Genomic DNA, 26,270 nt, shown 5'->3' with positions numbered 1-26,270 from the left:
TTTCTTGGGAAGTTGTGTTGTTTAGTGAATTTTCTCAGCCACTGGATTATTGCCTTTTGTCTCAGAGCTCTCTTATTTCTGCTCTTGACTTGACGTGCCCAAATTTCAATTCTTTGAAGCTTTCTGTATTGAGCTTCTTAGAGTAATTGTTTTAGAAAAAGCAAAAAGGATTTAAAAAAAAATAAAACAACAACAAAAAAAAAAACGGCCCTCCTCAGAGATCTAATGGGTTATTGAAATGCTAATAGACAAAGCAACCAGGGCCATTAAGGAAAGGTGCCCTGGGCAGAGAGATCAGCCTTGCTTCGGGATTTGCATATGCGCCTCAAGGCCTGATCTCCGCCCTTCCCCTTTCTGTGTTCACCAGAACTCCAAAAATCCTCTGCTTTTACTTTGGAGCTTCTCGTGTTGTTTTCCTTCTATGCCCGTCTCCTCTCTGCTGGGCTGGCTGCTCTCAGAGTCTCTGGTGTCTGGCCTCAGTCTATCTATGGTTGGAGTTTGAATCAGTAGAATGAGTTTCCGATGAGAGCAGCCACTGCAATTCTCCCTTCTCCTTCCTGGAGCTGACAGCCCCTCCTCCCCCGGGACTGAGCCTGGCAGGGAGGGGCGCGGGTCCCCTGGCCGCAAAAACTTACAGATTTCGCTGATCTCAGCAGTTCCACGTTTTCATGAGTGTTGTATGAAGTATGCCCAAAGACAGATTGCTCTGTGGTGTCCAGTCCACGCAGTTCCTGGCTTTTTACCTACTTTCCTGGAGGAGTAACTAAAACATACAGCTCACCAGTCTGCCATCTTGCCCCGCCTCTCCCCCTATTTTTCTACTCATCCATCCATAAACTAGACAAAGTGGAGTGTGGTCCTTATGGCTTTCCCAATCCCATTGTCACCCCTCATAAGCTACATTTTTATACAACTGTCTTCGAGATTCATGGGTTCTGGGTTGTAGTTTGATAGTTTCAGGTATCCACCACCAGCTACCCCAATTCTTTAGAACCTAAAAAGGGTTGTCTAAAGTGTGCGTAAGAGTGCCCACCAGAGTGACCTCTCGGCTCCTTTTGGAATTTAGCTCTACTCTTACTGCTGTCAGCTGCCACCTGCTCACCAGGCCACCCAAAATGAAAGTATAATCCAAATAAAGTGCACTTGAGCAAATGCAGCCTGAAGGCAAATGCCTCTACTCCTCTAACACACATTTAAGATCACTGTTCCTAAGTACCTACTGCATAAAAATGTCTGGAACTTTGTCACCTGCCTCCCCAGCCCACCCCCACCCCTTGAGACTTTCTTGCCTGGTAATTACCATAGAGCTGACATGACCAGCTCAAGGAATACTCACCCTTCTTCATCTAAGGGCTCTCAAGGCTATGCCCTATGCCCACATCAGCCAGCAATGTCCCCCACCCCACCCCACCCCACCCCAAGAGTGCCTCCTTTGGCATCTTAACACGTGGCACCTGATGGGAGGGAGGGATGGCAGGAAGCAGTCTCATTGGAAGGCTAAGGTAAGCTCCCCAGGGCAGAAGCCGTATTTTATGCCTGTTCTGAGCCTCCTCGTCCATCCTTTGTGTTCAGCATAATGTGTGCTGGGTGGACGGGAGGAGGGCAGCAGGAAGGATTCACTTCATCCTTGCTGGGAGACTGACCGACTGATTTTCCTCTGTCAGCACTACGTAGTCTAATTGGAAGCTCCACAGTTGCAGCTCTGGCCCTTCCTTTCATGCTCCCACGCAATGCTGCGCTGAGCTAGCAGTCTTACCATGGCTGAGCTCCTCAGCTCTGTTGAGGCCAGTCAGGAAGAGGCCTGAAGAAAGCGGTTTGCCTGGTGGTATTCTATGCAGATATCGTTGGGTGATTCTAGTAACCAGGTGCAGACCCCAGGAGAAATCACATGACATCGAGATCACAGTCCACCCACTCCCAACACTCCCCCACCACACACCCACACACACCCACCCACCCACACACACACACACAGACACACACACACACACACACAATTTAATGAGCAACTACTGCGGTGCATGGTTAATTGGTTAATGAGAACAATCAAAGTAGCTGAGGAGACTTACGGAGGGGATAAGCTGTCAACATGTTAATTAGGGGTAAGATGTAGCCTCTTCCAAAAGGGAATTTTCTTTAAAGGAATTGCTGGGAAGCTAATGGACTCTCCCTTCTTAAGCACTCTTTTAAAAGCAAAGAGCAAGTCCTGAATTCTTGTTCTTGTTTCTCTGCTTCCTAGCTGTGCAGTCTGGGGAAAGTTATCTAAATTCTCAGAGTTGCAGTTGCATTATCTGTAAAGTGGGGAGGGTAATTTTTTTCCCTGTGGGATAAAAGTGGAGTACTGTGTGTATGACTCATTGCAGCGAGGCAGAACACACACCATGGAGAACCATGGGATACTCCAAGAAGGGTGTTAGGAATGACTTATTTTTTTTTTTTTTTTAAATTCAGTTTTATTGAAATATATTCACAAACCATACAGTCATCCATGGTATACAATCAACTGTTCACAGTATGATCATATAGTTATGCGTTCATCACCACAATCTATTTCTGAACATTTTCCTTACATCAGAAAGAATCAGAATAAGAATAAAAAATAAAAGTGAAAAGAGAATACCCAAACCATCCCCCCATCCCACCCTATTTGTCATTTAGTTTTTACTCCCATTTTTCTACTGATTTTTTTTCAATTTTTTAACTTTGTTTATCAAAAAATTAAAAACAAACAGGCAAACAACCAAAAAAACCCCACAACATTTCAAACAAAGCAATGGATTAAGGAAAACAAATAACCTAAAATAATTACTTTGCTTCCAATATGTTCCTACCATACCCCAAGAAAATTAATAAACCATGAGGAATGACTTATTATAGGTCTTGGACATGTGTTAAGTGATTTAGGGGAGGGTTTAAGGCAGTGGGGTTTTTCTCTGGATTGGATGCCATCAGGAAGTGGAGGTAATTCTATAATTGGGTTTCTCAAGAAATCTTATCTATAGGGAGGGAAGATTAGACTGAGGATAAAGCTATAGTTAAAGAAGCAGCAGGCACTCTTATTAGCCAGAATAGGGGGATGTTTGGTCGTTTCTGTTGTTTGAACAATGTTCATGCTTTTATCTGCTCGGACCTGTTTACAGAGTGGTCTTGTTTAGCCTTGATCAATCATGGTCACAGATGGCCTTGTCTGATGTTGATGTTCCGTAAAATTGTTTATGTTTAACAGGACAGGAAGGCCCAACTGATATTTGCAGGCCAATTCCTAGCTGTCGGGGGCTGTTTGTCTTTTTCTCAACCCTCCTCCCCTCCCCCTTATAGCCAAGGGCAGAGGAAGTCAGGCTGTAGGACATTAATCAGTGACATACAGATTTTCACCATTGCCAAGATTTTGCTGATCAGGAGGTTGTTTAGAGAATGTGGCCTGTAGATGGTCGAGGGTTAGTCTATCCTGCTCATTATATTGCAAGATGAGTTGTTGAGTCCTCTAATATGACAGTGGCTATAGTGCATTTGAGACTCTGGACAGGATACATCAACCAACTGTAATGCTAAAAATTATCAGAAACAAAATAATTATTAGTCCGTGAGCCAAGTGGCATTTCTTTTTAAGTTGGTCATAGGCTGTTTTAACTATCTTGGAGTATATAGGTGTAGCAAGAAGTATTTGCTATAATATAAATTTCCCCTTGGCTAGTCAAGAGGAAATCAAGGGCTATGTGATTGTCCATTACAATCCTGGCTAAAGAATTTAGACTATTTCTTGGGCTTTCGGAGCAGATATTATGTGATTTATAGCTTTTGCTAGGATCAGAGACAAGTTTTGGAGCATTATTGCCAGCTGTATTATTCCTGATATGGGAATCAGAGCTCACATACTATGCAGAAAGAAGCCATCAGTTATCCATTCCAGGAATTCTCCAGAGTAGCCTGTGGGCACTTCATTTTGGAGATTTATGGGTATTTTTTAGGTAGCATTATCCTTTGGAGGAGTGGTGATTGAAAATATCTGAAAGTCTCTAAATATTATTATCCTGAATACATAGGATAAGTAAGGGTGTGACACTGATGCCTGAAGTCCACATAAGAAGTAATTCTCTAGTGGGTATTGGGAGTAAAAATACCCTAGTAGTGGGGCAGACTGTATTTGGAGTAAAAATATCATTTATTACAACAGAAGTAACCCATTTTGGATCCCTCTAAGTGGAAACATTTTTGAGTAGAGTTAAACTTTTCCTGCACAGCAGGCGGAAGTGTCTCTGAAGGTGTTCCCGAACAGAAGTAAGCAATTGTTTTTCCTTCTCCAAGTAAATGAAGGAGCATGACTGGGTTTACAGTATTGCAGCAATGGACAGTGTGAAGGGGAAAACAATAATATTTCATAGGATATTAGGCAACAAGCTGCAAAGTGGTGAGTGTGTGTGTGTGTGTGTGTGTGTGTGTGTGTGTCAGTAGAGGAGTTTGGACAGCGTGGGGCACCATAAGTTTAGTGGTGACCCGAAACTAAGCTAATTGAAGGTTGTACATGTTTTGCGGCTATAGCTCTTAGATAGGGAGAATGTGTCTTGGCTAATGGATCTAGTGAAAGAATGAAATAAGCGATAGACCTCTGACTGTTCCCATGCAATTAAGTCAGCAACCCTAGTGCCTTTCCAGAAACTTTATGAACAGACAAGGAAGAAGTTTGTTAATCTAGAATCCTGCAACAATCAATTGGTAGACAGTTAAAATATCAGTCTTTTTGCTTTAATATGAGTGTGTTTCTTTTACATTGAAAAGTATTCAACCATAGAAGGATATTTATATTAACATATGTTACTTATATATAATTAACCTAGAAAGGTAAACTCTAGTTTTAATTTGTCAAGTTATTTTAATACGAAGTTTGGTACAAAAAACCTCTTGCTACTGTTCAACAGTTAAAAGTTGAAGAAATTTAGACAACCTCATTATTCTAACTCTCCTTTCTTTTGAAGGATAAAAGAGCAAATCTTTGTATTAGTTAGTGGCCATTTTAGAAAACCCAAAGACAGTTTAGGCAGAAAGACATCTTAATAGTATTATTCTGAATTTGGGAAAGGCAATTTCAAGAATAGTTGTTAGAAGGGAGAAGGTAAGAGTCATAATTATCTAAAGCAAGAAATATTTACAGTTAACATTGTAAAATCACCCAGCAATAAACAACAATAGCTGGTAGGAAATTAGCTTTTTTAAATGGAAAGAATCTTTTAAAAATGATTGAAGAATATGTCGAAAAGCACTGAGAATTAACAGAATATATTGGTGACAAAAACCTCTACTAATCTGTGCATAAACTAATGTAGTCATTCCACATAAAAAGAGACCCCAGTTTTAATTTTACTCCTTTGGCACATTATTCATGTAACAAGTTGCATTAAAGGATTCATTGAAATATATCTTTATATATGCACTTATGCATACACAGATATATGGATTTATATAAATATAGACAATAATCCCAAGAACTATAGCTTTAAAATGTCATAGCTTATCAGTATATAACTAAAACAATATATCATATTAAATTTATCATTTGTTGAACTGTATCAACTTTCTTAAGCAAACAGAAAATAATAACCATTATTTTATATACATACTTCTGTTTCTTTGTAATTATTTTACCTAGTATAATAAACCATTTATATTCATTCTTATCTTTAACTCAAGTAATCAACCTTCCCTTCTTCAGACATAAGAGAAAACCACAGAACAGAAAATCAAGAATTGATTAGCTATTTTTTTTCCATGAACAATCATTTCATATCATGTTAACAGTTTTAGGAGGCAAAAATAAACATACATATATCTATGTATGACACTTTGATTATTAATTAACTTAGGTCTAATGTCTCAAAGAAAGCTAAGAATCTGGAAATTACAATTTCACTAACACACTAAATCCTTATGATTTATAGCATTGTCAGACTTCCATAAAATTAAACCCTTTGAAAAGATGTCCATTACTATCATTCTATTTAGTCAAATAAAATTTTATACATGCAATTTTTTACTTTAAACAAGTTATGAAAACAGTGGTAACTTGTTGAGCTCATAAAACCAATGTAGGAAATTTAGGAGGTTTGAATGATGAGAAGTTTAACCTTGGTCTTGAACAAGCCAAGTAGTGAGCCCAAGACTCTGAGTCATACCAAAATTCTTTTATGTTGAAACTAAAGCCTTTTCTTATTTTCTTATAGCTATAGTAACAAAAGCTTTTATGTAAATATACTTTTCAGTGCCCCCAAAAAGAAACACAGTTCAATAACTTCTTTTTTTTTTACATTTTTATTGTGAACTTTAACATATATACATAACTGTGATAAATTTCAAAGTACGATTTAACAAGTAGTTGGAGAGCAATTTCAAGGAATGTTATGGGTTACAGTTCCACAATTTCAGTTATTTCCTTATTGTGAAATATAACATATATACAGAAAGGTGATAAATTTCAAAGTACGATTTAACAAGTAGTTATATAGGTAATTTCAAAGAATGTTACGGGTTACAGTTCCACCCTTTCAGTTATTTCCTTCCTGCTATTGTAATACCCTAGCAACTAAAAATAAATAAAACAAATAAAATAAAAAATAAACATTTATGTAAAGATTCAGTATTTGTAAGCCTTTGTTAAATCCTATCTTGTCTGTTGCTACCCCTTCCTCTCATTTAATCACTTTCTCGATCTTCAAGTATGTCTAGGCAGTGACCATCCTAACTTGTTCATATTGAAAAGGGGTGTCAACATTATGGGAAAGAGGGACACATCTGGTTGATGTTCTTGAAGAGGCAGTTGACTCTGGGTTCAATAACTTCTTAAATTTTCTTTTAGAGAAATTTTCACTGTTTATCTGGACTACATATTCCTAGGGTGCATGCAAAGCAACTCAATGTTTTTTTTTCATGCTCTTAACTTTATTTTTTATTGTGAACTTTAACACATATACATAACAGTGATAACTTTCAGAGTATGATTTCACAAGTAGTTAGCAAATTTCAAAGAATATCATGGGTCACAGTTCCACAACTTCAGCCATTTCCATTATTGTAAAATATAACACATGCAGAAATGTGTCAACTCTTGATGTACAACTCAACAAGCAGTTATATAGGTAATTTCAAAAATTGTTATGGGTTACAGTTCCACAGTCTCAGTCCCTTCCCTATTATGTAATAGAAGGTATATACAGAAAGGTGAAGACCTTCAAGGCACAATTCAATGAGGAGCTGTAGAGCAAATCCCGAAGGATGCTATAGGCTACAGTTCCACCATGTCGTTTACTTCCTTCCAGCCATTCCAATACCCCAGCATCCAAAAATATGTATATAATTATATAAAGTTTCAGTATGCATAGACCTTTGTTAAATCTTATCTTGTAGTTGCTACCCCTTCCTCTCACTTAATCTCTTTCTCTGTCTTCAGGGGTGTCTAGGCAGTGAGCACCCTAACTTGTTCATATTGAAGGGGGTGTCAACAGTATGGGGAAGGGGGACGCATCTTGTTGATGTTCTTGGAGAGGCTGTTGCCTCTGGGTTCAATAACTTCTTAAATTTTCTTTTACACACTTTTCACTGTTTATCTGGACTACATATTCCTAGAGTGTGTGCAAAGAAACTCAATGGGTTTTTGATCAATTCGTCTTTAACGTGTTGGCAAAAGAGGGAAAACGAGAGGAGGTGGAACAGAAAACAGAGAGAAAGAAATGGCTTCTATTAAATCTGCAATTATCACTGTAAAAGGCTAGCTATGTTTCATCTCTAAGGAGAGGGAAGAAAATTAACATATAGAAAAACAGGTTATGAGATAGAAACACATAAAAGAGATGGGAATACAGATGGTTGTGACATAACATGGGCTCTCCACATTTTTTAAAGCTGTAAAATTAAAAAGTCAGCATTTATTAATCCCCCAAATATGCAAATAAAGGAGGAGATATTTCCTACACTAAACAAATGCTCTTTTAGACAATCTCCTAATGAGGGTTTCTTTTCTTTTTGTCTGAAGTACCCCTCTTGTTCATGTCAAAAGCTCCCCAAAGTAGCCACAGCAATTTTAAATTGTTCCTGGTGAAACTGGTCCATGCAGAGAGAGAAGCATACCGGTTAGCATTGTAGAGAGAGAATGTGAAGGACGCAGGTGTTTAGCCTGGAAGAGGCGCCATTTTAGACTGAGAAAACTCTATGAGAACGGAACAGTTAGTAAAGACGGTGCTTGTGAAATCTGCTTCTGGAATTTGGCCAAAGGCCAGTTGTCACAGATCAGGGACCAGACAAAACCTCGTGATTCTGGGTAGAGGAAACTAAACAAAGCAGGTCTCAAGGACACAAAAAGAAGACCAAGAAGTCTTTACAAGGTTTTAAAATGATAACTGGAGGCAAAATTTATCCACCAAACACTGTTCTGAGGAGACCTGAACTCCTCAGTCCCCAGGGCCAGCTCAAGAACCAACTTATTTGACCTATTCCCATCCTCTTCCTAGAGTTATCCTCTTGTAGACAAGCAACATTAAAGACACCAGGCAAGCAGTCCGACCTTAGAAGTACATGTTAGAAGTCTAGAAAACAGTTTCACCAGTGAGCAATATAGATGCAATCAGATAACCAAAGGAAAAAAAAAAAAAAAACTCCCAAGGGAGCTCTTTTCTAGAAGAACAAACCCAATGCAGAAGGGCTTCATTGAAATATCAGAGCTCAATTTAGCATGAACTACCCTCCCAATTCAGCATGAAGTCACCTCCCAAACCCGGGCAGGGTGACACTTCAAACAGGTAGACATGAGGGGTCTCAGATGTGGTCACTATTACTAAGTGGAAGATCTGATCTAGGTCCAAGGCAGTGAGGGCTTCAGTTGAATCTCAGTGACCCTCCACCAGGAACACACCTGGTGGCCTGTGGCTGGAGAGTATTGAAAGCATTGACAGCACATGAAACCAGGAAGCCTGCGTTCTGGCTTCTACCACTTACTAGCTGTGTGTCCTTGGGCAAGTCACTTTACTTCTCTGATACACTCAGCTTTCTCATCTGTAAATTGGACACAGTAACAGTATCCACTGTTGTGGGATGCTGTAAAACACACAGATGTAAACTTTGTTTAAAAACAAAACAAACATGTGATAGGTAGGTCATGCCCCAAGTAGCCTCTAGAGTAAACGACTCAGGAATCCAGCGGCCTAGTGAATCTGGAGACCTGCAATCTTGCTGTAGATCGAGGGAGAGGCTTGCTGGCTGCAGTAAGCCCTTTTCCCCAGGCAATTTCTCCAACCTCCATCCCTGGTGTGTTTGTTCTCTATGTCTGTACTACACAGTTTAGCACTTTTTGATATAGTCTCTGCAGCAACAGCCTTTACTGGTGGGAATAGCATTAGACTTGGATTTAGAAGAAATGGGTTTGAATCCTAGCTCTTCCAGTGTTGTTTATTTCAGAAGCCTCAAATTGCTCATGCATAAAATGGGTATAAAAAACCCTACCTCACATGTTGGGGGATTAACAGGGATCATGTTTGTACAAGAATAGCAGAGTGATAAAAAATGATTATTTCATTAGCTGACATCAAAATTTCTTTTTAAAAGAGGATAGTTTTTTGTTTTTGTTTTTAAGGAAAATACCCTGATAAGCCATTTTGGGGAAAGGAGAAGCTCTGATGGAAAGGACTGGGAAAGAACACACATGTAGCTAAACTGTTCTTCATAAGAAATAAGCATGAATCTGGGACAGTGAAGAAAAAAGGGGAAATGGGAATGGTGAGGAAAGAGCAAGAGGGGGTCCATGGCAGGAAGTTGCAATTTGTGGAGGTATTCATAGTGGCAGTGAAGCTAAAAGATTTTATTTTTTTATTTCAATAAGATAATGTTTCTTTTTTTTTTTAATTTTTATTGGGATTGTTCAGATACCATACAATTATCCAAAGATCAGAAGTGTACAATCAGTTGCCCCTGGTACCCTCTTACAGCTGTGCATTCATCACCACACTTAATTTTTGTTCAATTTTTAGGAACTTTTCATTACTCCAGGCCAGAAATAAAGTGAAAGATGGGGAAAGAAAAAAAAAGGAAAAGAAAAGGAAACTCGAATCCTCCCGTATCCCTAACCAACCCCCCTCAATTACTGACTCATAGTGTTGGTATAGTACATTTGTTACTGTTTATGAAAGAATGTTGAAATACTACAAACTGTAGTATATAGTTTGCAATAGGTATATATTTCTTCCCTATATGTCCCTCTATTGTTAACTTCTAGTTGTATTGTCATACATTTGTTCTGGTTCATGGAAGAGTTTTCTAATATTTGTACAGTTAATCATGGATATTGCCCACCATAGGACTCAGTTTTATACATTCCCATCTTTTGACCTCCAACTTTCCTTCTGGTGACATATATGACTCTGAGCTTCCCGTTTCCACCTCATTCACATGCCATTCAGCACTGTTAGTTATTCTCACATCTTGCTACCTACACCTCTGTTTATTTCCAAACATTTAAGTTCATCCTAGTTGAACATTCTGCTCATACTAAGCAACCACTCCCCATTCTTAAGCCTCGTCCTATATCTTGGTACCTTATATTTCATGTCTATGAGTTTACATATTATAATTAGTTCTTATCAGTGAGACCTTGCAATATTTGTCCATATGTGTCTGGCTTATTTCACTCAGTATATTGCCCTTTAGGTTTTGACATCAACCCATTTTTTTTAAGATGGTTTTGTTCACACCCCATACATTCCATCCTAAGTAAACAATTGATGGTTCTCTATATGGTCACATATTTATGTGTTCACCACCTTCACCACTATCTATATAAGGACATCTACATTTCTTCCACAAGGCAGGAGGGAGCATCAAAGAAGGTAGAGAGGGAAAAGAAAGAGAAAAAAATGATAGCTAGGAAGTAGCAAAAGGAAAAGTAATCTTAAATCAAAGCAGGGTAAAGAGTCAGACACCACCACCAATGTCAAGTGTCTATCATGCTTCCCCTATCTCCCCTTCTTATCTGCATTTACCTTGGTATATCACCTTTGTTACATTAAAGGAAACATAATACAATGATTCTGTTAGTTACAGTCTCTAATTTACATTGATTGCATCCCTCCCCCAATGCCTTCCCATTTTTAACACCTTGCAAGGTTGACATTTTCTTGTTGCCCTCATAAAAGAACATATTTGTACATTTTATCACAATTGTTGAACACTAGATTTCACCAAGTTACACAGTCCCATTCTTTATCTTTCTTCCTTTCTTCTGGTGTCTCACATGCTCCCAACCTTCCTCTCTCAACTGTATACATAGCTATCTTTGTTCAGTGTACTTACATTGCTGTGCTACCATCTTCCAAAATTGTATTTTGAACCACACACTCCCATCTTCTCCTATCACTCTCTGCATTGCTCCCTTTAGTAATTCCTGTAGGGCAGGTGTCTTGTTCACAAAGTCTCTCATTGTCTGTCTGTCAGAAAATATTTTGAGCTCTCCCTCATATTTGAAAGACAGCTTTGCTGGATATAGGATTCTTGGTTGGAGGTTTTTCTCTTTCAGTGTCTTAAATATATCACACCACTTCCTTCTTGCCTCCATGGTTTCTGCTGAGAGATCTGCACATAGTCTTATTAAGCTTCCTTTGTATGTGATGGATTGCTTTTCTCTTGCTGCTTTCAGGATTCTCTTTTTGTCTTTGACATTTGATAGTCTGATTATTAAGTGTCTTGGCTATACAGCACACTTTTTAAAAATATTTTCTCATTTGACTCTCACAACAGTCCAGAAAGATAATCTGAATGCTTTCAAAATATCAGTATAATAAAAGCCACACACCAAGGTGGGGGGACTGTTCTAAATTAAACTAAAGTGGCATGACAACTAAATGCAAGTATGATAATTGATTGGATTTGAGACAGAAGAAAAAGCTGTAATGGACTTTACCAGAATAGTTGGGGAAAACTGAATATGGTCTGGATATTAGATAATATGATTGCATCAGTGTTAGACAGGTTATTGGCATCTCCATTTTACAAAACTGAGGCTTGGAGAGAGCTTACTGCAAGGTCCCATAGCTAACATGTGACAGACCTAAGACTCCAAACCAGCTGTCTTATCCAGATCCCCATATTTCTGTGCTGGCCTTCAGTCAGAGTGGGTCTACACACTTGTTGGTTCTCAAAGTCCAAGAAGTTCTTGGTAGGATCTGTTTCACAGCAGAAAGTCCTGTTGTCACCAGTGTTGTTTTCACCCAAGTGGCACTCGAGCTTATGTGGCAACCCAGGCAATAGCTTGGCCTTTTACAGATTTCGCTGATCTCAGCAGTTCCACGTTTTCATGAGTGTTGTATGAAGTATGCCCAAAGACAGATTGCTCTGTGGTGTCCAGTCCACGCAGTTCCTGGCTTTTTACCTACTTTCCTGGAGGAGTAACTAAAACTTACAGCTCACCAGTCTGCCGTCTTGCCCCGCCTCCCCCAATAAGATAATGTTTTAATTGAGCTATGCACAAATAAGCAATGCTATTATTTTATATGTCTATACATTTTTCCAACTAAAATGCCTAAGAACCCTTTATGAACCACATTGTCCAGATGGAAATACAGGGAAAACAAGAGATTCTGAGCTTGCCAAATATGACTCAGCAAATCAGTGACATACCTAGAAATAGAAATGTGAAATGAAACAAGTTTTCAACAATCTACCCTGAAACAAGCGATTTATTAGTTCAGCAGTAAGCGAAAAGATTTTAAATACAGGAATGTCTGTTAATCAGTTTTTAAAAACTTTTCATTAGAGCAGTTGAACATTTACAGAAACATCATACAGGAAGTACCAAGTTTCCATATACTCCCTTCTCGTGCATACAATTTTCCCTATTTTTAACATTTTGCATTAGTGTGGTACATTTGTTACAATTCATAAAGCAATATTATTATAATTATGCTATTAAACTTTATCACACCACTTACATTGCACTATACAGTTCTATGGGTTTTTGTTGTGTGTATGTGGTAACTCATATACAACCAAAAATTTCCCTTTTTCAAATATATAATTCAGTGGTGTTAATTACATATGCAAAGTTGCGCTTCCATCCCCATTGTCCATTGTCCAACTTTTCCATCACCCCAAATAGAAACTTCATACCAATTAAACATTAACTCCCCACCCCTTCCCCATTTGGCCCCTAGTAAACTATATTCTAGTTTCTGACTTCACAAATAAGCTTATCCTGCTTACTTCATATAAGTGAGATCATACAGTATTTGTCCTGTAGTGTCTACCTTATTTCACTCAACATAATGTCTTCAAGGTTTATCCATGTTGTAGCATGCATCAGAACTTCATTCCTTTTTTACAACCAAATAATATTTCACTGTATGTATAAACTGCATTTTATTTATCCATTCATCTGCTGATGGACACTTGGGGTGCTTCTACCTTTTGGCAATTGTTAATAATGCCGCTATGAACATCAGTGTGCAATTGTCTGTTCGAGTCTCCACTTCCAATTGGGTATATCCCTATTCTTTTGGGATTGCCAGGTCATATGGCAATTCTATACTTAACTTTCTGAGGAATTGCCATGTTGTTTCCCACAGTGGCTGAACCATTTACATTCCTACCAACGATGTATGAATAATTCTAATTTCTCCACATCCTCTCCAGCAGTTATTGTTTTCCATTTTTTAAATAGTAACCATTCTAGTGGATGTGAGAGGGTATCTCATTGTGCTTTTAATTTGCATTTCCCTGATGGCTAATGACTTTGATCACCTTTTCATGTGCTTATTGGACATTTGTATATCTTCTTTGGAGAAATGTCTATTCAAGTCTTTTTCCCATTTTTTAAATTGGGCCATGTGTCTTTTTGCTGTTAAGTTGTAGAAGTTCTTTATAAATTCTGGATATTAAACCCTTATCAGATATATGGTTTCCGAGTATTTTTTTCCCATTCTGCAGGTTGTTTTTTTACTGTCATGAGGAAGTCCTGTGATGCACAAAAGTTTTACTTTTAATGAAGTCTCATTTATCCATTTTTTCTTTTGTTGTTCATGCTTTTGGTGTAAACTCTAAGAAACCACCACGCATCACAAGGTCCTGAAGACGTTTCCCTATGTTTTCTTCTAGAAGTTTATAGTTTTAGTTCTTATATTTTGTTCTGTGACACATTTTGAGCTAATTTTTATATAAGGTATGAGGTAGGGGTCCACATTTAATCTGTTGCATATGGATATTCAGTTCTCCCAGCACCAATTGTTGAAGAGAGTATTCTTTACCTGCTTAGCATACTTGGCAATTTTGTCAAAATCAGTTGCCCAAAGGTTTCTTTCTTTTTTTTTTTTTTTAAATACTTGGTTATTTTATTAAAATGACTTTTTTAGGCACCTCTGCTTCAGAAATATTTGTAAGGTGTTCAAATAGAACTGATGAGCAAGCAAAATTACATGGTACAACTGTTGAACTGTAACCCAGTAGCCTTGATTCTTGAAGATGATCATATAACTGTATAGCTTACACAGTGTGACCATGTGATTGTGAAAACCTTGTGGCTCACACTCCCTTTATCCAGTTTATGGACAGATGAATAGAAAAATGGGGAGAAAAAGTAAATGAAGAATGGGGAGGAGGGGTATGAGATATTTTGGATGTTCTTTTTTCTATCCAAAGGTTTATTTCTGAACTGTCAATTTGATTCCACTGGTCTATGTGTCTGTCCTTGTGCTAGTATCATGCTGTTTTGATTGCTGTGGCTGTGTAATAGGTTTTAAAATCAGGAAGTGTGAGTCCTCCAACTTTGTTCTTCTTTTTCAAGATGGTTTTGGCAATTCAGGGCACTTACCCTTCCATATGAATTTGATGATTGGTTATCCATTTTTGCACAGAAGTCTGTTGGAATTTTGATTGAAATTGCATTGAATCTGCATATAGCTTAATATTGACACCTTAACAATATTTAGTCTTCCAATCCATGATCATGGGCTGTCTTTCCATTTATTTAGGTCTTCTATAATTTCTTTCAGCAATGTTTTGTCATTTTCCTTGTATAAGTCCATTACATGGTTAAATTTATTCCTTGATATTTGATTCTTTTAGTTGCTGTTGTAAATCGATTTTTTTCTTGATTTACTCTTCAAATTGTTCATTACTAGTGTATAGAAATACCACTGATTTTTTAATGCTTTTTTTATTGTGAACTTTAACATATATACATAACAGTGATAACTTTCAAAGTGTGATTTAACAAGTAGAGAGCAAATTTCAAAGAATGTTATGGGTTCCATTTCCCCAATTTCAATTATTTCCTTATTGTAAAATTTAACATATATACAGAAAGGTGATAATTTTCAGAGTACAATTTAACAAGTAGTTATAGAGCAAATTTCAAAGACTGTTATGGATGGTTCCACAGTTTCAGTCCTTTCCTTATTATGAAATATAGGGTGAGTACAGAAAGGTGAAGACTTTCAAAGCACAATTCAATGAGTAGCTATAGACAAAATTTCAAAGACTGTTATAGGTTACAGTTCCACCACATAATTTACCTCCTTCCAGTTATTCCAACACCCCAGAATCATATATATATATATTTATATAAAGTTTCAGTATTGATAGACCTTTGTTAAATCTTATCTTGTTTGTTGCTACCCCTTCCTTTCACTTGATATCTTTCTCCATCTTCAGGGTTGTCTAGGCAATGAGCACCCAACTTGTTTATATTGAAAGGGGGTGTTTGACAGTATGGGGAAGGGGCTGCATCTGATTGTTGTTCTTAAAGAGGCTGTTGCCTCTGGGTTTTAGGACTTGTCTGGCATAGGAACACTCTGGTGGATTTAAGTTTCTGAGAGATGAAACTTAGTGAGTGAATCTTTTAGAGAATCTCAGGTAGGAACCTAGGTATTTGGGGACTACTTTTGGTAAAGGCGTAGCATACTGTGGCCATTTGGGATGTCTAGCTGGAGCTTGCATAAGAGAAACCTCCAGGATAGCCTCTGGACTCTATTTGGGATCCCTCAGCCACTGTAACCTCAGCTTATATACCTTTCTTTCCCCCTCTTTTGGTCAAGGAGGCATTTTCAATCCCTCGCTGTCAGGGCCAGACTCATTCCTGGGAGTCATGTCCCATGTCACCAGGGAGATTCACTCCCCTGGGAGTCATGTCCCTCATGGGGGGGGAGGGTGTTAATGAATTTATTTGCCGAGTTGGGCTTAGAGAGAGGAAGGCCACATCTGAGCAGCAAAAGAGGTTCCCTGGAGGTGGCTCTTAGGCATAATTATAGGAAGACTCAGCCTTCCATTTACAGCCCTAAGTTTCACAAGAGCAAGTCTCAAGTCAAGGGCCTGATTTATTAAGTAGACACCACTGATTTTTGCATGTTGATCTTGTACCCTAACACTTTGCTGAATTCATTTATTAGCTCTAGTAGCTTTGTTGTGGATTTTTCAGGATTCTTTCTCTATAGGATTGTGTTATCTGCAAATAGGAAGAGTTTAATTTTTCCTTTCCTATTTGGATGTCTTTTATTTCTTTGTTTTGCCTAACTGATTTGGCCAGAACTTCCAGTAGATGTTGAGTGAGTGGTTTGAGGCCATAAACCAGAGAAGCCATAAATTTCTAGATAAGGCAAAGGAAACAAAAACACACAAAAAACACTCTATAAATAAATCTTAAAGCACATGTGCACATTCCTAAGCATGATAGCTTTCTGTACTAGAGCCGCGCCTGCTACATATCAGTAACTTCAGAGAAACATATTTATAATCTTGAAATCCTGACTTGGTTCTTGCCTTCCTCGTTCTTATCCCCATGAAACACACACACACACACACACACACACACACACACCCGTAACCCCCTGTATGGCAAGGAGCCTACTATGAAAGTCCTGCACCCACCCAGGACCAGCTCCTGGTTTGTAAGTTCCTGTTCTAGTTTGCTAATGCTGCGGGAATGCAAAACACCAGAAATGGATTGGCTTTTATAAAAGGGGGTTTATTTGGTTACACAGTTACAGTCTTAAGGCCATAAAGTGTCCAAGGTAACGCATCAACAATCGGGTACCTTCACTGGAGGATGGCCAATGGTATCCGGAAAACCTCTGTTAGCTGGAAAGTGAGTGAATCTTTTGGAGAATCTCAGGTAGGAACCTAGGTATTTGGGGACTACTTTTGGTGAAGGCATAGCATACTGTGGCCATTTGGGATGTCTAGCTGGAGCTTGCATAAGAGAAACCTGCTCCAGAGTTCTGGTTTCAAAATGGCTTTCTTCCAGGACGTTCCTCTCTAGGCTTCAGCTTCTCTCCAAAATGTCACTCTCAGTTGCTCTTGGGGCGTTTGTCCTCTCTTAGCTTCTCCGGAGCAAAAGTCTGCTTTCAAAGGCCGTCTCCAAAATGTCTCTGTAAACTGCAGTTCCTCTCCCAGCTCCAGCACATTCTTCCAAGTGTCCCTCTTGGCTGAAGCAAGCTCGCTCTTTCTGTCTGAGCTTATATAGGGCTCCAGTGAACCAATCAAGGTCCACGCTGAATGGGTGGGGCCACACCTCCGTGGAAACCATACAATGAAAGCTCCTGCCCACAGCTGAGTGATCACATCTCCAGGGAAACATCCAATCGAAAGTCTCCAACCCAATCAGCACCAACAGTTTCCTGCCCACACAAGACTGCATCAAAGATAATGGCATTTTGGGGAACATAATACATCCAAACCAGCACAGTTCCCTAATAAATTGTTACTATTTTGCTGGATGAAGTGGCCTGCTTCATTTTTTGGTCCTAAGTGCCCATCGAACTTTGGTGGAACCTACTCTGTTGGTTCACCGCCAGACAAGTGGTGACAGTGGGCATCCTCGTCTTTTCAAGATCTTAGAGGGAAACTTTCAATCTTTCACCATTGAGGATGATGTTAGGTGTGGGTTTTCATAAAATGCCCTTTATCATGTTAAGGAAGTTTCCTTCTATTCCTAGTTTTCTGAGAGTTTTTATCATGAAGGGTTGCTGAAGTTTTTCAAATGCCTTTTCTGCATCAACTGAAATGATCCTGTGGTTTTTTCTTCCTTTTATTAATGTGGTGTATTACAGTAATTGATTTTCTTGCATAGAACCACCCTTGTATACCTGTGATAAAACCCACTTGATCATGGTGTATAATTATTTTGATGCCTGTTGTATTCAATTTGTGAGTATTTTCTTGAGGATTTTTGCATCCATATTCATGAGAGATATTGGTCTGTAATTTTCTTGTAGTGTCTTTATCTGGCTTTGGTATGAGGGTGATGTTGGCCTCATAGAATGAGTTTGGAAATGTTCCCTCCTCTTCAATTTTTTGGAAACGTTTACCAGTATTTGCATTAATTCTTCTTTGAATGTTTGGTAAAATTCACCAGTGAAGTCCTCTGATCCTGGGATTTCTTTGTTGAAAGGTTTCTGATGACCGATTTGACCTCTTTACTTATTTTTGGTCTGCTGAGATTTTCTATTTCTTCTAGAGTCAGAGTAGGTTATTTGTGTGTTTCTAGGAATTTGCCATTTCTTCTAGGTTGTATAATTTGTTGGCATACAGTTGTTCGTAGTATCCTCTTAAGATCCTTTTTATTTCAGTGGGGTCAGTAGTAATGGCCCTCCATCTCATTTTTAAGTTTTATTTGTGTCTTCTCCCTCCCACACACTCCCTTTTTTTCTTTGTTAGTCCAGCTAAACATATGTCGATTTTATTGATCTTTTCCAAGAACCAACTTTTGGTTTTGCTAACTCTCTCTACTGTCAGCAATCAAATTTTAATTGTGTTGCTCTAACATATGTAACCCCCATCTACCTATTCCCGGATAAACGCCGCTGCTTGCACAAATCCTTCATGTGAGCTTTCTACAGAAATCCAGGATGGAGAGCAATGTTCCCAATCTGCTGTGACACAAAATAGAAAAAGAAATGGCCACAGAAGATGAGCTGGGTGTGACAGCAGGAGTTCACTGTGGGGCAAATTCAGTGCTAGAATTGGTCATGGGATCACAAGCCCACTCAGTGTTCTCAGAAATCTTGAGGAAGACACTGGGCTTCCCAACAGGGGGTGGGGTGGGGGTTTGAGCCAATTTAATCTGAATTTGAAAGGAAAGACTGAGCCTCTGTCTGCATGTGGTTTACATGTGCACTTGGGGCAGGGCTCAGCACTGGATAGGTGCTCAGTGTCAGTTGTGTCTGAATCCCCGTTTCATTGATGTCTTGAATGTACTTCCAAGCAAGGCTATAAGCTCCCTAGGGCAGGGCTATGTCCAGAAATCCTCCCATTTCTCTGTATTCCCCTCAGTGTCTGGTAAAGTGCTGGTAAAAGGAGAAGAGTGAAGGGAAGAGAAAAGATAAACAGCAGAAAGTCTAGGCTCTAAATATTGGCCATTTATTGAGTTCTGTCCTAGGCCGAGGTGGGATATGAACCCAATTTGACTGGTTAGAAGCCCAAACTCCTAACCAATGCATTCCTCTACCTGCCTTAGGGCCCATTTCATCTTCCCTGGAGCAAGGAGTGACCAGGGTGCCCAGGGCAGGCCAACAAGAGGAAGGAATTTGGGGCTGAAATGCAGAGTAGAAGGCGTGTTCCTTAGGGAATCGTGCTTTCTTGTTTGAGGTTTCCCGAGCAACTCTCCTGGCTGCCTCCCCAGAAGCCAGCTTGGTTTGCCACAGCAGACAGCCCTCGTCTGTAGGTTTGCCAGAATTAGCAAATAAAAATTCAGGGCATCCAGTTAAATGTGACTTTCAGGAAAACAGTGAATAATTTTTAGTGTAAGTATGTCTATCTAAAAGTCACATTTAACTGGGTGTTGTGTATTTTATCTGGCTCCTCTCCTCGCCTGGGCATGATATTTCCGAGAGTGGAGGAATGGGGGCTTTTGAAATTTCCCATTTAGTGTCTTCAGCACGGGGAAACCAACACCTGATCTTGTTGGTAGTCCTTGAGGGAACTGCTTCAAGCACAATGCTTACTTCAGCGCTCCAGTGCTGGTGTAGGGTGACCGACTAGTCCCAGCTTTCCCAAGACTTTCCTGGTTTTAGCACCGAAGCTCCCAAATTGTGGAAAACCTCTTTGTTAATGGCATTCTGGGACAGTTGGTCACTCTAGCTCTGGGCACACCTTTAGGAGTTGGGGAGGTTGAGAGACAAAAAGTACACGGTGAAAATGCTACTTGGGTTGCAATGAGTGTCAGCATTTCTTCCAGGAACATTTCCTTGGCTCCATGTTAAAGATGGCCAAACTGAGGTTCTGGAGAAGTCTAGAAATCTTGGATCTGAAAGACGTTGGTTACAGAGATCAAGAAGTTCAGCCTGTTTGTAAAATGTTTATTAAACATTTCCAGAGATAGAGACATCATCATATCACCTGGCTACTATTATTATTAATACTGTACCTAAGCCCAGGCACTGTGTTAAGTATTTTAAGTTTATTATCTACTGTAATCGTCTCAACAATGCTGTGAGGGCATTATTATTATTGTTCCTTTTTAGGAATGAAAAACCAGAGGTGCAGGAAAAAACTGAAACTGTGGTACTGTAGCCCATAACATTCTTTGAAATTTGCTCTCTAACTACTTGTTAAATTGAACTTTGAAAGTTATCACTGTTCTGTATATTTGCTAAATTTCACAATAAAAAATGTATTAAAAAAAAACAGAGGTGAAATCCTCGCCCAAAGTCACAGAGCTGGTATTGGTAGACCTTCTATTCAAGCCGAGGTGTGTCCGAGATCAGAGTCTATGTTCCTTAACCACTCATAGTGAGCCCTGATCATCTGGAAGGCCCACTTGATGTCTAGCTAAAATCCTTCATGCTGCAATTCTAATATCTTCCCTTTTGCTCGGTTATCAGTGGAGAGAGGATGGCTACTCCCCAAACCCAGCATCAACAGGTTGAGTTTGTCCAGCTTTTCCCTACTCCAGCATCCACCAGCCCCCTTCATGTCCCCTTTTGTGAGGGAATTTGAGTACAGTTGGGTCATTCCTGTCCCAGAATGAAGAACCCCATTGGCTCTTTAGGCTTGTAGCTTAGGTGCGTGGCTCTCCGTAGGGCCAGTTCCTCGGGGGAATTCCCTTGAGCAGAGAACTGAACAGACCCTCCGTGGCTGGGCAGCAGTGGTAGAGCCAGAGAAAGACAGGACAGCTCCAGAGGCTAAGGGGAGCTGCTGCCACTCTACCCTTTGAAAACCTTCCAAGAACGGCTGGATTCAGCCTGTGGAAATAATTGCAGTGCTTTAGAAATTTTAAAGCATTTTCAAGGAGAACCCAAGGAGCATGTAAAACCCTCTTTGGAGGGTCCTCCGGGGGAATCGTTTCTTAGATTTTATGGTTTGGGACGAATTAGGCTTATAAAAAGAAACCATTTTCTCTGAGGGCTAGGGTGCCCATGGCCTAGGACGGGGCAAGCCAGGATGGACGAGTGCATTAACCCCTCCCTTCCATGGGGGCTGGGGGTAAGCAGCAGCTGAGCAGAGCCTGCCAACAGCCTCAGCTCCAGGACCCAGTGGCCCTCATGCCCTCCTACCTGTCACAGAGAAGATTCCATAGCAACGGAGTTCCTAGGGGAGGGATGGTGGAGGGTGGGGGGCCCGGGGGCCCAGAGCCTGCCCCACCCTACTCGGTGATGGGAAGAGGCACCGGGACTCTTCCTCTGGGTGCCAGGATACAAGCTGTCACTTGAGCCCATCCTGTGGGAGGAGAGCAGCTGCCCAGGCCTCCTCCTGGGCTTGGCCAGGGCAGGAGGGGCAGGGCTGGGGAAGCAAACCTCAGCTAAGAGGCTTAGGCAGGGCAAGTCTCCCTGCATGGGGTATTTGCTCCGGGCTCTGGTTCCATCATCTGTGCTTAGCTGGAGTGTGCAGCTCTCAGCAGGGAGAACCAAGGCTCCCCTTCTTCTCCATCCTTGCTGCTGGCCCAGTTTCCCAAGGTTAGACAGTCCTCTCCATCCTCACGTTTAGACAAACGGCTCCCCAGGAGCCCAGCCTCGGATTGAGGTGTCCTCCACCGCCCAGGGTGATTCTTAACACCCAGCCCACAGCCAGTGAAGGGTTGGGCCTGGCTTCTCTGGAGCCAACAGCAAGCTTTTATTATTACTATTAATTATTATTTTGGTGGGGGTGAAATCCCACCTCTAAGAAGGCAGCCCCAGGCAGTGGCTTTGCAAGGAGGAGGCCTGGGCAGCTATCTGGCCTAAGTAGACTTCAGGGTTGTTTGTAAGTTCAGCAGAGGGGAATCTACCTTGATTCCCCTGGAAGGTAGAGGAAGCTGGCCCTTGGGCTGCGGACCTTTCTTCCTTTCCAGGGCTCTCTCTCCTCCCGTGGGGAGCAGGGCCAGAGCAGCGCCCCTCTTCCCCTCCAGCTGCGCCTCAGGGAGGGATTCCTGCGAGTCCTTTCCTGTGGCTGGGAACAGTATATGTTTCACAGTAGGTCAGGGTCTCAGACGCATAGGCAGGGAGAGGAAAGGTGTGGGCGGTGGGCATGTGTGGAGGCAGTGGAGGCCGCCACCCCGCCACGGCAGGCAGCGAGGGCTTCACTCTCCAGATGCCCCTGCCGCCGGGGAGCGGACCCGAGGGGCCTGCGGCCTGCTGTCCCCCAACCCAGCCTGAGGGACTTTTCAAAAGAGATTTTCCATAGGAAAAGTTAGAAATGCATATAATGACAAATTCCAACCATCCTAAAGGGCATATGGTAAAAAGGAAGTTTCCTTCCCACTCCAAACTCACTCCCCTTCCCCAGAAACTTATCAGTCCATATGCCTCCTCCCAGAAATATGGATTGCTTTTGCAAATGTTTTCTTTTTTTCTTCTGTGTTACTTTGAATCTACTCTAATGCCTCCTCTTTTCCGACCTCAAGTTCAAACACACACAATGTAAAAAAAATAGTATAATAAAACTCCATTATACTAGCTTCAATAATCACCCTGCTTCAATAATTATCAACATTTGGTGAATGTTATTTCATCTAATCCTGTTACTAAAATTTTCTGGGGAGGGGAATCCCAGAAATCGTGACATGTCACTTATAAATACTTCTGTATACATCTCTGACCGATAAAGACCTTTTTTTAAAAAAAAAAAATGCCATGCTATTATCACACCCAAGAAATATAACAAAAATTCCTTAATATCATCTAACCTCCACTGACTATTTTGAATCCCACAGATCCTACAAACCTCACAAAACTTGCCCCTGCCCTGGATTTCTAACATGGGCTGCCTACTTAGCCTGAGAAATATCGAGGGTTGGAATCTCGGGCCGCAGCAGCCTGAAGCTTGTCCATCCTCCCCCTGGCTGTTCTTGCTTGGGGCACAGGCTCTCAATTCAGACATTCTTTTGGAGCAGAACAATCTTCCAAGCAACTGCAATGAGAGTCTGGAGAGAGGGCTTATCTAGTGGTGACCCTGTTCCTTGCGTATTGAGAAAGCTGCCATCAGTAAAATGGAACAAACAATGTTGGTCCCTAGGAGTCAAGTAAGTTTTGACAGCCAAGGATGGTTGTTTTGTTTCTGCTGTGCACAGACATTGCCTCAAACATGCAGCCTCTCTGAAGGGTCCACCCTACCACAGCTGGCTGAGTATTCATGTTGCTCTGGATGGGTTATGTAGACAGCTGGTTTCTCTGTATTGCTAGTAGCCATTTGATGCTCCCTGAGCTTCGTCATCTGATTATTTTATCTTCCAGGCTACCCTTCACTCCATTCCCAGGTTATGGGCATCTTCCCCTCACACATATACATCCAACTCATCACCTGCCTTTATCCAACCTTGCACTGCTCCCTGAATCATCAGCAGAGGCAGAAAAGCAGTCCCCACTTCCCCCAACCCCATGCTAGCTCAAAGTATGTGGCATTTCTGGCCCTCAGCCCTCAGTTCTGAATGGCCAGAAAGGCACATCCAAGCCAATTGGCATGAAGTTGGGTGTGGAAAATCTGGCCGCAAGTACACAGGGCATAATATACTGCCAGCCAGTCAGTTTTCTGTGCCAGGTTTAGAAAAGCTGTAGGAAGAAGTCACTTGCACTCCCAAAGTTGGTCTGGGAAGACATTATCTTGGAAAGAAGTGAAGCCTCAGCTCTAGAAGCCCAAATGCTAGCAGGTGACCCCAGGCTCTCACTGGTGTGCTTTCTCTGTTCCCCTTTATGATCTTCTACATGGCCATTGAGGAATGGGTCACCAGACTGGGCACTTGAGTCCTTGTTTAGGTTCCTGGGGGAAATTAAATTCACTGGACTTCACTGAGTTTCAGGGTTCAGTCTACACAATGGAGCAAGGAGAACCCACTTACCCAGTGGCCTTTAAGGATCTGGTACTATGGGATCACAGAGCAGAGTAGGAAGTCATGTCCAAGTGTTTTGGAGTTCTTTGCAAGAAAGATTCACAACCCAACCGAGGGGGCCCAGAGCCTCTGAGGTCCCATCAGAATTGCATGAAGAAAACTGTTTACTAGTTTCATACAATCCTGCATTGTTCCCCTAGGCACCCGGTGCGGGCAGCATGCTGCCACCAAGAAGGCTGGCAGTGCCCTCTTGAGGAAAGCCTGGGTACTGCCGGGAGCCCAGCTGGACTCTGGAAAACATTTTGCCAAGGGCATCCAACAGAATCAATGGAAGCTGAATCACAGAAAAAGGTGGGGGGTGGGGGGATGGGTGGAAAACCCTCCTGGGGATCTGGAAAGAAACACTATGAGGGTTGTGGGGAGGGCTCAGGAGAGGGGTGGTGAGTGGGTGCAGGGGCAGAGTGTCAAGAGGTACAGAGCAACTGTTTTCACACTAGATACCGGGGAGCTGGGAACCTTAAGGCACTGGGGAAAGGTATCATGACACAATCACCTGGCCAAACCCCTTTCCAGCTCTGGGCATAAGAACAAGTTGGAGACAGGAAGGCATGCTCCATCAACAAGTGCAGAGAGAGAAAGAGAAAGAAACGGAAAGAGGAGAGAGACAAAGACGGACATAGAGAGACAGACACACACAGAGAAAGAGAAACACAGAGAGAAATAGAGACAGAGACAGAGACACAGAGATTGAGACTCAGGGAGAAGGCAAACAAATAGTAAGAAAATAGAGATAGAGGAAAGGAGAAGAGAAATGTGTTTTAGGGGAATGTGGTTGATAAATTGGCATCTGCGATTTTATGGGAACACATATTTTCTTCCAAGTAGCCTAGCAGTCTCCAGAGTTGCTGCTGAGGATCCAGAGACAGATTTGTGAGAAGGCTCGTCCTGGGCATCTTCCCCTGCATGCAGAGCTGTCTTATCTTCTTGAGCTTTAAAGACCCATCTCTCTCACCCCCTAAATCAGTACCTCCCATGTTTGGACACAGCTCCTCCTGCCTTCTGATGAGCTAAGGGCACAAGTCTGGTGACTTTTTGTTCTTGATCTCACCCTTTCCCAGGGCCATTCTGACAACAACTCAGCTTCCACAGAAGGCAGAGCCTATGGCTGGAGAGCCGGGCTAGAGAGAGCAAGGGTCCTGGAACCCTCTACCAACAGTTATATATGCTCTGGAAAGCTACTACTGTAACATTCTGCCAAAGAGGCAGCTCTTACAAGGATCCTTTCTCCTTGGGACTGGTATAAAGCAAAGGAGACAGAGTTCTAGGACTCTGAGCAAGCCTCAATCATTGCAGAATTTGGCAGTACAGTGGACCCCCAGGGGCATCTGCAGAAGACTCACCTATTTCCTAACAGCAGAGCCCAAGGCCATATGCCCAAGGCCATAGCCCAAAGAGAAAACTGATAGGCAAAATCTTGCCTCTCTTCCCCAACAGGAAGAGTCTAGGCTCTGCTCAGCATTTCCTTCCCCTACTCTTTAACCCTAAAGGCAAAGCCACAGGAAAAATTCTAGAAGGGCATACCTTTCTTTCCTGCAGTCTTCCAACAGGTGCTCCTTGAGTTATGTGCCAACCAGGTTCCTTAGAGGCCATCTGTGGGAGGAAGCTGGCCTCAAGGTCAAGAGAGCTGTGCCTCTTTGAGGCTCTTGAAGGGAGAGAAAACATCAATAAAGGGCCCAGATCAACACTGGTTAAGATTAACCTCTTCTAGAAAGTCTTCCCAAGCTACTCCCACCTAGCACAGGGCACTCAAATACCTCTAGTATCCTTCATAGACTTTAGATATAACATTCATTAGGCAAGTTTCATATATTATTCCCCTGATTTTGCTGCTTGGCCCTTTTTTCTTAGTGTTTCTTTCTCTGATGCAAAAGCTGTATTTTCTTTCTCCTTTTCTCCACTCTCAGTGCCACTGGCTGCTTCACCCCAATCCACTCCCTGCTTCTCGCCAGCC

At 41.3% G+C, this 26,270-nt stretch overlaps 1 protein-coding gene and 1 long non-coding RNA gene across 2 annotated transcripts in view; one reads left to right on the top strand and one right to left on the bottom strand.

The window, feature by feature from the left end:
* TMEM31 (transmembrane protein 31) overlaps nt 1–26,270 on the top strand; it is a 103,814-nt gene that overhangs the window by 76,497 nt on the left and 1,047 nt on the right. The window contains exon 7 of the mRNA XM_037820983.1: nt 24,460–24,610. Coding sequence (XP_037676911.1) covers nt 24,460–24,610 — 151 coding nt within the window. The remainder of the gene's footprint in view (nt 1–24,459; nt 24,611–26,270) is intronic.
* Nucleotides 20,622–26,084, bottom strand: LOC119522570. The gene is made up of 3 exons (XR_005214475.1): nt 26,074–26,084; nt 25,841–25,961; nt 20,622–21,200 (listed from the first exon to the last, which is right to left on the bottom strand). It is a non-coding gene; the product is annotated as an uncharacterized LOC119522570 (long non-coding RNA).

The sequence above is a fragment of the Choloepus didactylus genome, chromosome X (assembly GCF_015220235.1).
Source record: "Choloepus didactylus isolate mChoDid1 chromosome X, mChoDid1.pri, whole genome shotgun sequence".
NCBI lineage: Eukaryota > Metazoa > Chordata > Mammalia > Pilosa > Megalonychidae > Choloepus > Choloepus didactylus.
Note: the sequence above shows the minus strand (reverse complement) of the source record. Positions and strands in the feature narration are given on the sequence as shown.